Here is a 12,971-nt window from a genome sequence, read left to right as displayed (position 1 = left end):
TTAAGTGATGTTTGGAGGCACCGGTGCCTATTTCCCCGTGGATCGAAAAGGTTAATTGTGCTATTGTATGCTGCAGGTCGAGTGGCTAATTAAAATCCATTATTTCCACTCCGAGAGAGGAGAGTCGACTGGGGCTTCTGCTCCCTCCAGCATGCGGAAAACCCCCCTGCAGTCACCGCAGACCTCCCGTTCATCTTCCTCCTTCAATTAGACTCTTTGATGTGAAGTTTGGCCCCCCCACCTTCAGGCGACGGTTAGGGGATCAGCAGGAACGTGCCCTCATCAGGTCTGCCTTCACATGCTGATGGGGCCATTTCAGCAAAAGCAAAACAGGCATCATTACATGTCTTTGACCTCTCCTCTTCTCCTCGGCTCAGAAGTGGATTGGGAGAATGGGCTTGATGCGGCCAGACGGAGGAGTGTGTCTCTGCCCGTATGGCTCCCTGCAGCGAGGGCTGTCTCTGGCGAGGGGACAGATGCTGGCTCTGATAAGCCTGTAAATTGAATTTGGTGGCGTGCTGAGGTTCCCGATGCAGCCTCAGCCCTCTTGCATATTTGAAATCCGATTCTGCTGCAGATACGAAGTTCATATTTGCATTTACCGCCCATTTCTCTCTCTGTCTGTGTGTGTCTGGAACAGGACTTCTGAGGAAGACTCCCGTCGCCTTTAGCTCTCTGCCTTTGCTTTTTGCTGCTTTCTGTTTTTCATGATTTTTGCTTGGGATTTCTTAAAAACCACCCTATGAGGTCTATATTACATGGAGGACTATAGTGATTGATTAATAGATAGATTGATTGATTGATTGATTTGTTTTGTCGAACATATCCAGGTATAATGAACTACAAGCAAATTGTGTTCTGCCTGTTTGAATCGCTGTCAGTGGAAAAAAAACAAAGTCCAGATAATGTAGTTAACCAGCTAAACTTTGACCCCATCAGTGTCAGATGACCCTGATTATGCTGGGATCTGTGTGCATTGCCTAACATCACGTCAGTAACTGTGGTTGGTCTTTCACATGTCCATCAGGCATCCTCCTGAGGCAGAATATGGGTCAGACTGATCAAATGTCTGGCACTGTGAAACTAACCAAATTCCCACACACAGTAGGCAAGTGAGGCAGCTGTTGCATGAGTCCGTGGCCAATTAAAACAAATGTGTCCATCGTTTAATCAGGTTTTTCTTTTTTTTTTTTTCTTTTTAAGAAATCTTGATCCAGGGAAAGGATTTCATTAATGTGCTGCCATTCATTTATTTGCCTTAAGGGTGTGTGGATCATTTGGCGATGGGTAAACTGTACCATGATGCAACCCCCTGGAGCAAATAAGGATTAAGAGTCACGCTCGAGGCTGAGATTACAGGGGTCACGAGGACCAGTTGCATTTGCAAACATCTTTGCACCAACTGACAGACATTCAAACCAGCAATGCTATGATTTGCATTATGGATCTATTACTCACTAAGACATTCTTAACCCAGTTATAAGGGTTCCAAGTAAAGCTACAGACCTGCCAGACAATCCAGATAAAATACGCAGCTTCTTCAACCTCTATAAACATTTAGAAATAGAAGTAATTAAAAATGTAGGGATTTTGTTTGCATTTATACATCATATAGCCTACATATGAGGAGTGCAACAGATCATAGATGATCCATGATCCGTACGGGCCAATCCCCGCAGTTGGACACTCATATGATTTGCGGATTAACTGTTAAGTTCATCCATCATAGATTGAAAGTTATCATTTGCATGCATTTTGTCTTGCCTATTTACACATTCAAGCAATTTCAGACCATTCGGATGAATAAGTCAAATCGGGACTCGTGCACCGTTTTTTTGTGTTCAGCCATAGCGTGCACAGAGAGAGAGAGAAAGAGAGAGGGAAGTTACAATTTTCTAGGCCTAGAAAATTGGAATGTATTCTGGTGGAAACAGTAGGTTATGTCCATGATTTAAAGGAATGAAAATTATGCTATAGTTGAAGGTGTATATGACTTTTTTAACAATTTATCCTGGGTCTTCCAAACGTGGTAATGCTGGTGGATAGTGTTTGGGCCGGTTGCATAAACTGTTTAGACTAGTCTTAAAAAGTTAGTCAACTAACTTTTTAAATTCACTGTTCTTTGTTGTATTGGAAAAGGAAGACTAATTACCTCTTGGAAACTGCTAGATGATCAAACTAGTTTTTAGTCTTAACATGGTGGCTACGTTTATGCAACTGACCCCAAAAGTTTGCATAGCTATAAGAGGAAACACTGAAATCTAACAGTGCATTGAAAGAATTTTTTTAATGTAATTTAATTTTTTTTTAATGCACAGAGTTAGGTTTAGGTGTAAGGTTGGTGCAGGACGATATCACTTACAGTTTGTACAGTATAAAAGCATGACAGCTGTGGAGTGTCCTTTTAAAATACGTAACAGATTACGGTTACATTTATTTTGTAATTATTTACATAATTCCGTTTAACGTAACTAGTTACTCCCCAACAGAAACATTTTACATGAATATATTTATGATGTGTGAAATGACTATTTGTAAGAGGTGTACATCTTGCTTATTTTTTTTATTTTTTATTTCAAGACTGCATGCATTGCTAAAGCCCACTTAAAATACATTTATGCTGTCTTGTCGGTTTCCCCCAGTCTGGCATTTAGCTGCAGGTGTGCAAAGCCCAGTGAGTGTTCTCTTACTTAGCATTAGGCACCCGAATACCCACAACTCCAGCTCCGACGCTTCTGTATTCATAACACACATTCAAAAGACAAATGCAGTTTCTCTAGACACTCTCTAGCTCTGCCTGCCAACGATCACTCATACTGTTCCTCATGTGACTCTCTGAGCCCTCCCTCACCTCTCATGTCACTGTTATTCTTTTCTGTCCCTCCTCTCTCGCGCTCTCTCTTTCTTATTCTCTCTCTCTGCCGCCCAGTCTGGCTGCTATGTAGGGTAGCTCCGTGGAGACTAGGGCATTGCAGTGCAGTTGTTTTTGCTCACCTACCCTTTCTTATCGCTGCCTCTTTCTCACCTCAACCCTCTTTCCTCTTTTCTCTTTCCTCCTCCTCTCCCCGCTCTTTCTTTATTTTATTTGACTCTATGCTTGTCTAAATAATAATGCTTTGCAGGGAAGCTTTAGGCCAGTGCAGATTTACTCTCATATTTACAGGAGAGAGCATCAGCACTGCACATCAATGCAGTTCATATTCACATTCACATTCTCCCTGCGAGCCAAGCTGTGCTCTGCTTCCTCAAGTGTGTGTGTGTGTGTGTGTGTGTGTGTGTGTGGGTGTGGGGGGCCTGCTTTTCCTTTACACATCTTCAATAGCAAAAGGTACATTTTATTCAGTGTTAAGCAATGTCATTTTTGTGTCATTGAGATACTATTATTGGTTTTAAACATATTAAGATTTATATAGGTTTTTTTTTTTATTTCATTTATTTTATTATTTTTTGACAACTAGATGAAGAAAAGGTTTTTTACATTTTATTTTAGTTAACATTTTACCTGTTTTGTTTAATTTTACAAAAATGTTTTTTAGTTAACTAAAATCAAAATAAACCTGTTGTTAATTAATACTATTAAAAATCATTGCTAATTAGCAAATTGAAGTAGCTATAAATATAAAATGTGTAATAACTGGTATTGGCATCAGCCTTAAAAAACATTTTTCCTACTTCAAAGTACAGGTAAATAAATAATAACAAAAGTACTAAAACTAAAAATACAGTTGTAAAAATTTTATTTATATTTTTTAATTGTATGAAATTTAATTCCAAATATGAATAGCTACAGTAAATAGTAAATAATACTAAAATAACAATGATTTTATTACATTTTTAAATATTCACAAATGGGTGACAGTGGTCAATTAGCTTTAATTTATTTCATACAGAGAAATTTATTTGAAAAAAATAATTTTGAACATCCTTAATTAAGGGCAATAATATGCAAATTCCATTGAACATAAAATTTTAATTTAATTTAATGCCTGGTCTTATTGTGATTTGATTCATCAGTGCATATTATTATTATTAAGAAAAACAGTTATATTCACACCTTTAAACTCTTTATTTGTCTGATGTAATTTTTTAAACCTTGTCCTACACCGGTCACAGTAGTAAAGACATCATGCCCCTTTTTATTGATCACAAAATTCCCTATGGAGGCTTTATATTTCATTTTTTTGATGAAGTTTTATAGCTCACCCACTCTGTCAGTATCTTTTCACCCTGCCGAGACAACTTTTCCAATCATCCAATCATTTCCTCCTGAGTAAAAAACCCTACGTTTTGTCACATCTCTGATATAATCACATATCTCAGTAAAGTACACTGGCTTGCAAATATTTTAATTTTCGATTTGATTCAGTCTCTCTCTTTACTCATCTTCCTTTATAGGTGGGTGCAGATCGCTTGTCCTCGTCTCTCCATCGACTGGGGAACGGCTTTCTCCAAACCCTTGCTGTCTCCATACGAGGTACACAAGTCTTGCATACATGACCCTCCGTTTGCTGTACTTTACCATAAAAATAGACCAGACCTTAAGAATTGCCCATTTTCCTTAACACACGCCACACAGCTGTACTTACGCTGCAGGTGTTCACCTCTGCCCCGTCAGTCCACATGCTGCCAGTCATGTTTGTCATGAGCGTTTCTGGCAGTGTCTGAGTGCCTTTGGGGCATAAAGCCTGTGTATGCATTTATGTGAACACCATGTATGTGTTTGTGCTGGCAAACAAACATCTACGCGCACGCTTTAATGTTAGTGAAGAAGCAGGGTTTGTTTACTCGTTGTGTCTTCTCCTCAGAGACAGACATGAAGACTCGTCCAGCTCAGGGTGGAACAGTAGCTCCTCCCAATGGCCGACTAAATGCAGCGCCTCTCCAAACATATGTCTCTCTCTCTCTCTCTCTCTCTCTCTCTCTCTCTCTCTCTCTCTCTCTGTCTCTCTCTGTCTCTCTCTGTCTCTCTCATCACTAGAAGCGAGAGCGCATCTCGATTCATGTCATGCCAAAACAGGACTTAGCCAGAATCACACACCAAGCGTTTTTCCTGGGATAGGTGTCGCGGTTAAATCCCTATTCCCCATTCCCAGATGCAAAACAGAAACATCTGGCGGATTTTTATCTGAAGATAGACCTCATTAGGATGCCTGTTACTCTTCTTGCTTAGTCTGTGAGGAATATATACCATTGGTCGACAGATATTGGGTTTTCTGTGGCTGATGCAAAAATCAATACTGATATCTGGAGCTGAGCTTGTCCGATAGCTGATACAATCCTTTTTTTTTTTTTTTGTGTGATTTTGAAAGAAATTGATAGTTTTATTCATCAATTATTATTCGCTGTAATTTGTTATAATATTCAAGTGTTGAAAATGTAATATATTAATTAATATATAATTTTATACACAAAATTTTATAAAATTATTTTATTATTATATATATATATATATATATATATATTAGATTTATATCATATTTTATTATTATATTATATTATAATTTATATTTTATAATTATATTATATTTTATATTTATATTATATTATGTAATATTTATACTATTTTTTATATATTTATATATTTATATGTACTGTACGTGTATTTTTAATAAATAATAAATATACACAGTACACATGTATTTATTTATAAAATCCAATAAAAATTATTCAAATATATTCAGTTGTAATTAAAATAGCATTTGTTTTGCTTCATATTTATCAAAATTCGTCTTACATTTCAATGTCATTTAATATTTTTTTATTTTATTTTTTTGTTTTCTTTGCTTTTATTTACTAAGTGTGCATTATATTTGTCACAGTACGTTTCATTACAAATAATAAAAAAAAATAAGCATACTGTATTCTCCAAATGTTACAGCGAATTCCCAGCTTGCATCAAAAGCAGTTTTGCAGACTTTGAAGTGTGATTGAATTACTGTATGGTCAAACAATATCCACAACATTTCTAACTCAGAATCACCCATCCATAATAATAGTTCAAGCCATTTCCAGTACATTTCAAACTTAGATTCACCCGTCCATAAAAATAGTTTGCCATGTGTTATTTTTATGTTCTTTAGCCCATCTACCATTTTCTGCTTATTTGCCAATGTCAGATGTGGCTTTTTCTTTGAAACTCTGCCTAAAGGCCAAAAGCTGGTGTTTAGTGTGCACTGTTCAATGAAGCTGCCAGCTGAGACTCTACTTGAGGCTCTGATGTGCTTGTCCTCTTCTTGTTGTGCACATGGGCTGTTTTCTTCCCTCTCTGTCCTAAATTGATCCAGTTTGCTGTCTTTTTTGCAAGACAGCAGTGCATGAAATAGTCTTCATCTCTTAAAAGAACAACATACTGATGAGATTTCTGAAATATGTTTGTGTTTGGTCTGTTTTATAACTAAAATGTGATACTGTACAGTGACTTGACAGAAACAACTTTTTGCTTTTATTATTAAGCAGGACAAAAATGTTCAGCTCTATTAAAATGTTTCTCGAGTACCAATTAGCACATTCTTAGTAGACTGGAGTGATGGGTCTTATTTATTAATATACAATATTTGTGTTTACTCTTTAATGTATAAACATTATTTAAAACGGTAGTAATTTATGGTATTTGTTTTGTAATTAATGTTATAAATTACTGTTTAAAAGTTTGGGTTTCAAAAAAATCTATAAATTAATACTTTTATTTAGCAGGGGCACATTAAACAAATCAAAAGTGACAGTAAAAAAGTACTAGTGCTGTCAAATGTTTAATTGCAATTAATCACATCCAAATTTAATGCTTTTGTTTGCATAAAAAATGTGTACTGTGTATATTTATTATGCAAATGTAAATACATGTTTATATAAGAAATCTATTTATATATTATATAAAATCTAATATAAATATAGAAATGCACATGTATGTACATTTTGAAAATGTATACTGTTTGTGTGTGTAGTTACATTACAGTACACGCACATTTATTATGTAAACAAAAACTTTCATTTTGAATGGGATTAATCACAATCCTTTGACGGTGCTAAAAAAATATTTTTTTAATAAATGTTCAATTCAGCAAAACTGTTTTTAACATTGATGATTTGATTTTTTTTTTTTTTTGCTTGAGCACTGATTTCTGAAGGATCGTGTGACACTGAAGAAAATCGGAAACAATATTTGACAATATTACTCGAATAAATGCAAACAAATGCAGCATTATGCGTTTAAGAAAATGTAGCTTTTTTTATTTTAACATTTTTAAAAGGTCGACCACAAATTTGTATTTGCATAATGTATAATTGAAGTGGTATTGTATATAATAAATATATGTCTGTGTAACCGTATATAATTTATAAAAATATAAAACCTAAATGAATGTAAAAAAAAAAAAACCTAAACCTAAAAATTTGCAGTTTCATATTTTAGGATTACTATGTTTTGATTGAAACAGGAAAGTTAATTTCAATGACTATATTATTTGTATACATGCAGCATTACGTCCACAATCCTAAAACATAATCAGTTACAACAGAAAGATCTTTTTTGCGGAGCTTATGTAATATTTACTTTGAGCGCTATCCAATGTTGTTGACTTGCAGTATTTTGAAAACGCCGTGAGGGGAGTCTTCAGTTTATCGGCCAAGCAGGCATGGTTATCTGCCGACGCCTCTCAAAATGACTAAATATCAGCCTATTAATCATCCTGCCCGATATATCGGTCTATAGCAACAATGTACCAGGAGCAGCTCATTTATGTTGAGTTTTTATGGCATCATATCTCTCAGTGAATAATGATAATGCTCAGTAGAGCCATATTGAAGCACTGCATAATCATATGTGGCTCTCATATTCTACGCGTCACCGTAATCCATTTTCATTGCCGCTTGGCCCACGCCGGAGCTCAGCGCATTTGGTGTCGTAGAAGCGTAGAGCAAATATGGCATTATGAGAATACATTAAAATGCAGCAATAACACGCTGATGTTTTGTGAAGGCTCAGCCCATAATAAAAGGGGTAACAGTGTTCCTGCCCAGCCGGTTTGCTTAAACATGGAGTTCATAGGAAAAGTCTTCTCTACCTTAATGCATCTCTGCTTGTGTTTGCTCTTTCTGTGAAGTCAAGAAATGAGAGGACGTGTGAAAGTGAAGTATGAAGAAAGAGAGAGAGGCCAGTCATTTTCAGCGTGTCTCATGATATATTTATAGTCAATATGACACACTTGCCTCTCATGTCAGTGCAAGGATTAGCAGGTGGCTTATGCACAGCTCTGATGAAAAGCCAGTGAAAGAGAGATGGATGTGCCAGGGTTAATAAGAACAGGATGGATGGAAGAAGAGGGAACGAAAGACTGGTGTTGGCAGCACATCCAAAGCAGAGAAAACAGCTCATCCAAGATCTTATTATGTCATCTTTTTTTTTCATCATTTTCAACATTGCTAATTGACTTTATTCACACAGAAATTCATATAAATTAATTTCATGTTATTGAGATAATTTAACATCAGTGTTAATAATAATAATAATAATAATACTAATGTACAGCTCCTATTTTATTTTATATTCTATAAATAATATTTAATTATTTTATTTGAATAGTGTAACTTATATTTTAATAATATTCAGTCATTTGAATTAAATATTTATGCTTATTTATTTTCATAAACAAATTTAAGTAGTTCAATAGTGCTCATTTATACATTTCTTGACTTTTTGGTCCCTGCATAATTCCTTTTCTTTCATTTGTTTCATTTCCTGGTTTATTATAAATTTAGTATTATGATTATTATTATTAATAATAATAATAATAATAATATTCATATAGCTAACAATTAACAAAAATTGACCAACAAGTTAATTTTAATAATAATTAGTAATATTTGATACAAAAGTGTAATATTGAAATAATAAAAATATATTTGTACTATTTTCTACAGACTTTATAGTGAATTGCAAATGTATAAATAGTTTTATTTTTTGATCACTACATCTACTTATGTCATAAAACATATGCTATACGTGTGTGTGTATATATATATATATATATATATATATATATATATATATATATATATATATATGTATAAAATGTAAATTTTTTAATATTATAAATAATATTATAAAATGCAGGGTTAATAAAATAGAGTCTAAATTATTAAATACATAGCCTGCTATGTTTCAGAAGCTTCTATTTCTACAGAAAACATTCAGGCAAGAAACTCTCGACTGTCGCTTTTCCAGTCAATAAAAGCTAGTGACTGTAGCATTAGGTTTTGAAGGGTATTTAAGAGAGATTTATGAAGAAGCGTTTGTTTGTGAGGTATTGTAGTATTGTCAGCGGAGAGAGACAGTCTTTCACCGGAGGCGGGGGCGTTTGTCATTTCTCCCGCGGTATTAGAGCCGTACGTTACAGCGCATCTTGCTTGTGAAGTGGGTATACGTGCCCACGGGCGGAGACGAACACGGCACATTGATTATTCATATAAGCAGCTCAGTCTGACGGGTGAGATCCTGCCGGAGTTTATGTAATATAGCCACATGCACGAGGAACTCCTGCATGCCTCTGGAGGCCCGCTGATGTATTCGTCTGCATTTGTAGGTCACATGGAACAGCACGGATCTCACCTCGACTCGGAGGCTCCGCTTGCTGCGCTTCACCAGTGGGGAAGATCTTTGTGCATCGGTAATACATGGAGCCTTCCGGGAGATGGTATACGGTGTGAGAGTCAGCTGACTTGCCCTCTTAGACGAGAAGCGCCGTGTTTGACTAGAGCTCCCTTGATATCCGATTGCGCTCATAGCTGATGTGTGTATCGACCCGTCAGCTATTGGCAGCCCTGCCATGTTGTTTCCTCAAGATTCTCGCTGTTCCTCTCTGGCTTGCAGCTACAGCGTTTGATGCTGAAGTCTGATGTCTTTAATTAAAAATCCCTTTCTCTTACAGGCAGCAGTAGCGCTGCAGCAGGTGGGATGGCAGGAGGTGTATCCTATGGATTTCTATTCCAATCAGAGCCTGGGGGCCTGGACTCCTAATTACCCAGACAACCAACCAAAAAGGCCTTCTCGCAAACCCATGCAGGTGTGTATGCAGAGAAATGTTTTGTGAGAGATTTGCAGAGATGACCCTGGACCACGAAACAAGTCATAAAGGTCAATTCCTTTGAGAAATTGCAATGTCATACGTCTACAATAAGCAGATTACCGTTGATGTATTGTTCGTTAGGAAAGAACAATATTTTAAAATCAGGAAGCTGGGGATGCAAAAAAACCATCAATGCATATTTCTAATCAAAAAAAATTTGATATATTTACGATATTTACTAAATATCTTTTTGGGTCATTGTTTTTACTTTGAGCTTGAGATTTTTGGCATAAAAACTAAATCTATGCAATGTATTGTTAGTTATTGCTACAAATAAAGAGTTGATTTACAGATTTTTCATTGTATATTTCTATTAATCTTATTCAAACTGCAGTTGGGTTAATTTGATTTGGATAAATACAGCTGACTAACACAATAAAAACATGATCGCCTAATAAAAGCATGATTTGTGAATATATATAAAAAAGAGTTTTTCTTTGTTTTTTCAAATATACCCATTCTACTTAAAGGAACACTCCCCTTTTTTGGAAATAGGCTCATTCTCCAACTCCCCCAGAGTTAATAAGTTGAGTTTTACAGTTTGGAGAAGAAGCTTATTTCCAAAAAAGTGGAGTGCTCCTTTAAGACGCAAGGTTTTGTGCTCCAGAGTCACATATATGCGTATTCACAAATGTTCCCCACCTAGGTGTGTAAATTGTTATTGTTAACATAAAAGATTCTCATAGTTACATCTACAATGCTGAGCTCAAGACATAGTCCCTGATGCTAAGCTGTTCTGTATGAAAATGATATCACAGTGCCACCTAGTGAAGACGTGCTAACAGAGAATCTGGGCATCTGTTCTTGCAGTAAAACCCACTTTGAGCTTGTGTAGATGGGTACTTTTATTGTTATTGATTTCTCAAGGCCTGTATGGCTCATCAGTGAGAAGCAGCAGGATGTGTGAAATACACCTGTCTTAAAATACTGAAGGGTCATTGTTAATAGGACTGTTCAGCATCAAGCTGGTTTGTTAATATGCTTCGTGTTGGAAAAGCTGATGTCAGTGTTGATATTTTCTTTATTAGATAGTCTGACACATTTCTTAAAGGGACAGTTCACAAGAACATTCTGCCGTTAATTACCCACTTTCATGTTGTTCTGAACCCATAAGACCTTTGTTTATCTTCAACACAAATTACAATATTTTTAATGAAATCCAGGAGCTTTCTGATCCTGCATAAACAGTAATGCAACTACCGCTTTCAGAGCCCAGAAAGGTAAGGACATATAGGAAATAGTGACACAGTGACATTAAATATTGAGGAATATTTTACTTTTAATAGTAGTTTCTATATATTTACAACTTTTTTTAATGACAAATTCCATAGTTTGTTATTGCTTATTTATTTTAAAAACCACATAAGCATGGTAATGAGGGCCATGGTTTATTTGTTGTGACCACCGTCTTACTAATACTATTCATTTAAAGATTGGATTCTATGAACTGTAGTAAATTCATTTGGGTAAAGGGTAATTCAACGGAATAGCTTTTAATAGCTTCTTTCAATTTAAATGAATTCTAATAAATTTTAATTCAGTTAGTGCCTGTTTAAAGTTAATTATCAGTGTCTTACATAAATTAGGTGTTAACAATTTACAAATGTTAAATTTCTTAAAGAGAGCTAATTATCATCATCTACTCACAATCATGTCATTCCAAACCTGTATGCTTTTCTTTCTTCTGTGGAACATAAAAGAAGAAGTTGTTTTTGTCCATACAGTAGAAATCAAGGATATCCAAAAAAATAAAAATAAAAAATATGAGAGCGAGGAAATGATGACAGAATTTAATAGCGGTACATTTTCTGCATTCTAGCTCAAAGGCATTGCTTTCTACGGTCAAGTGCCTTTCTGTGACAAAATCTTTTCAAGTGACAAAATTGCATTTTTTAAGTTTGTTGCATTTGCCGGGAATTCAGCGACAAACTCATTTCTGCCGTTTCTTTTCATTACCTAGAATCAGCTTAGGATTTCAAGATCATAGCTTTAGTCAGAAAGCAAGAAACCAGTACAACAGAAACAAGACGGTGTGAGTCTTTTAATCCACGCGGGGCGATGACCCTCTGTTTTGTAGTTTTCCTGGACTTCCAGTAATCTCTCTTTGTCTCCTCACAGAAGGCGGGTTCAGATGCCGGTCAGCAGGTGAGGAGCTGTGGCCCTGAGAAGAGCGCCCCCTGCGGCTGCCAGCCGGAATAAACGCAGCCCTTTCAGCACGACCAACCACTGATCAATGCGGACATCTGCAGGAGACAAGCGAGCCAATCAGATCTCACTATTGACATCCCAGCCCAACACTTCACATCCCTCGTTATGACACGAGACGGCGAGAAACGGAAAAACTGAAGTGAGAAAGAATAAGTGTGTGTGTGTGTGTGTGAGAGAGAGAGAGAGAGAGAGAGAGAGAGAGAAATGCAAAAATGTGAGGAAGTCTGTGTGTGTGTGTGTGTGTGTGTGTGTGTGTGTGTGTGTGTGTTTAGTGCACTGACATGTCACTGGTGTGTGTAAGACAGACATAATCCGTTGAAAAAGAAGCGCTGACCCTGAATGCACAATGTCTGGGTGGGTGGTTTTAGTTTAACGTAATCATCTTGTCCCTCACTTAGAAATGAGCTGCCAGCCACTTTGCATAAGTGACCTTCATCCTTTCAAAATTACAGCGGGAAATGAGAGCATGTTCAGAATTATTCTTCTGCGGAGGAAGATAATACTTATTCTGAATTCCAATTCTGACTTTTTTATTTCCCATTATGCCGGGATGAGAGGTTCTCCAAGCGAAAGGAGCTCTTTTTGAATGTTTTGTGCAGGGTGCGTTTTAGTTACTCCCAAAATAAAATTACATGTTTACAA

At 36.1% G+C, this 12,971-nt stretch overlaps 1 protein-coding gene across 1 annotated transcript in view; it reads left to right on the top strand.

Annotated features, from left to right (window-relative positions):
- LOC122359057 (2-(3-amino-3-carboxypropyl)histidine synthase subunit 1-like) overlaps nucleotides 1-12,971 on the top strand; it is a 74,503-nt gene extending 61,532 nt beyond the window's left edge. The window contains exons 9-11 of the mRNA XM_043259177.1: nucleotides 4,396-4,474; nucleotides 9,924-10,058; nucleotides 12,240-12,971. Of these exons, the coding sequence (XP_043115112.1) occupies nucleotides 4,396-4,474; nucleotides 9,924-10,058; nucleotides 12,240-12,320 (295 nt within the window). The 3' untranslated portion in view covers nucleotides 12,321-12,971. The remainder of the gene's footprint in view (nucleotides 1-4,395; nucleotides 4,475-9,923; nucleotides 10,059-12,239) is intronic.

The sequence above is a fragment of the Puntigrus tetrazona genome, chromosome 15 (assembly GCF_018831695.1).
Source record: "Puntigrus tetrazona isolate hp1 chromosome 15, ASM1883169v1, whole genome shotgun sequence".
Lineage (NCBI taxonomy): Eukaryota > Metazoa > Chordata > Actinopteri > Cypriniformes > Cyprinidae > Puntigrus > Puntigrus tetrazona.
The sequence above is the reverse complement of the archived record's forward strand: the minus strand, read 5'-3'. Positions and strand labels throughout refer to the sequence as shown.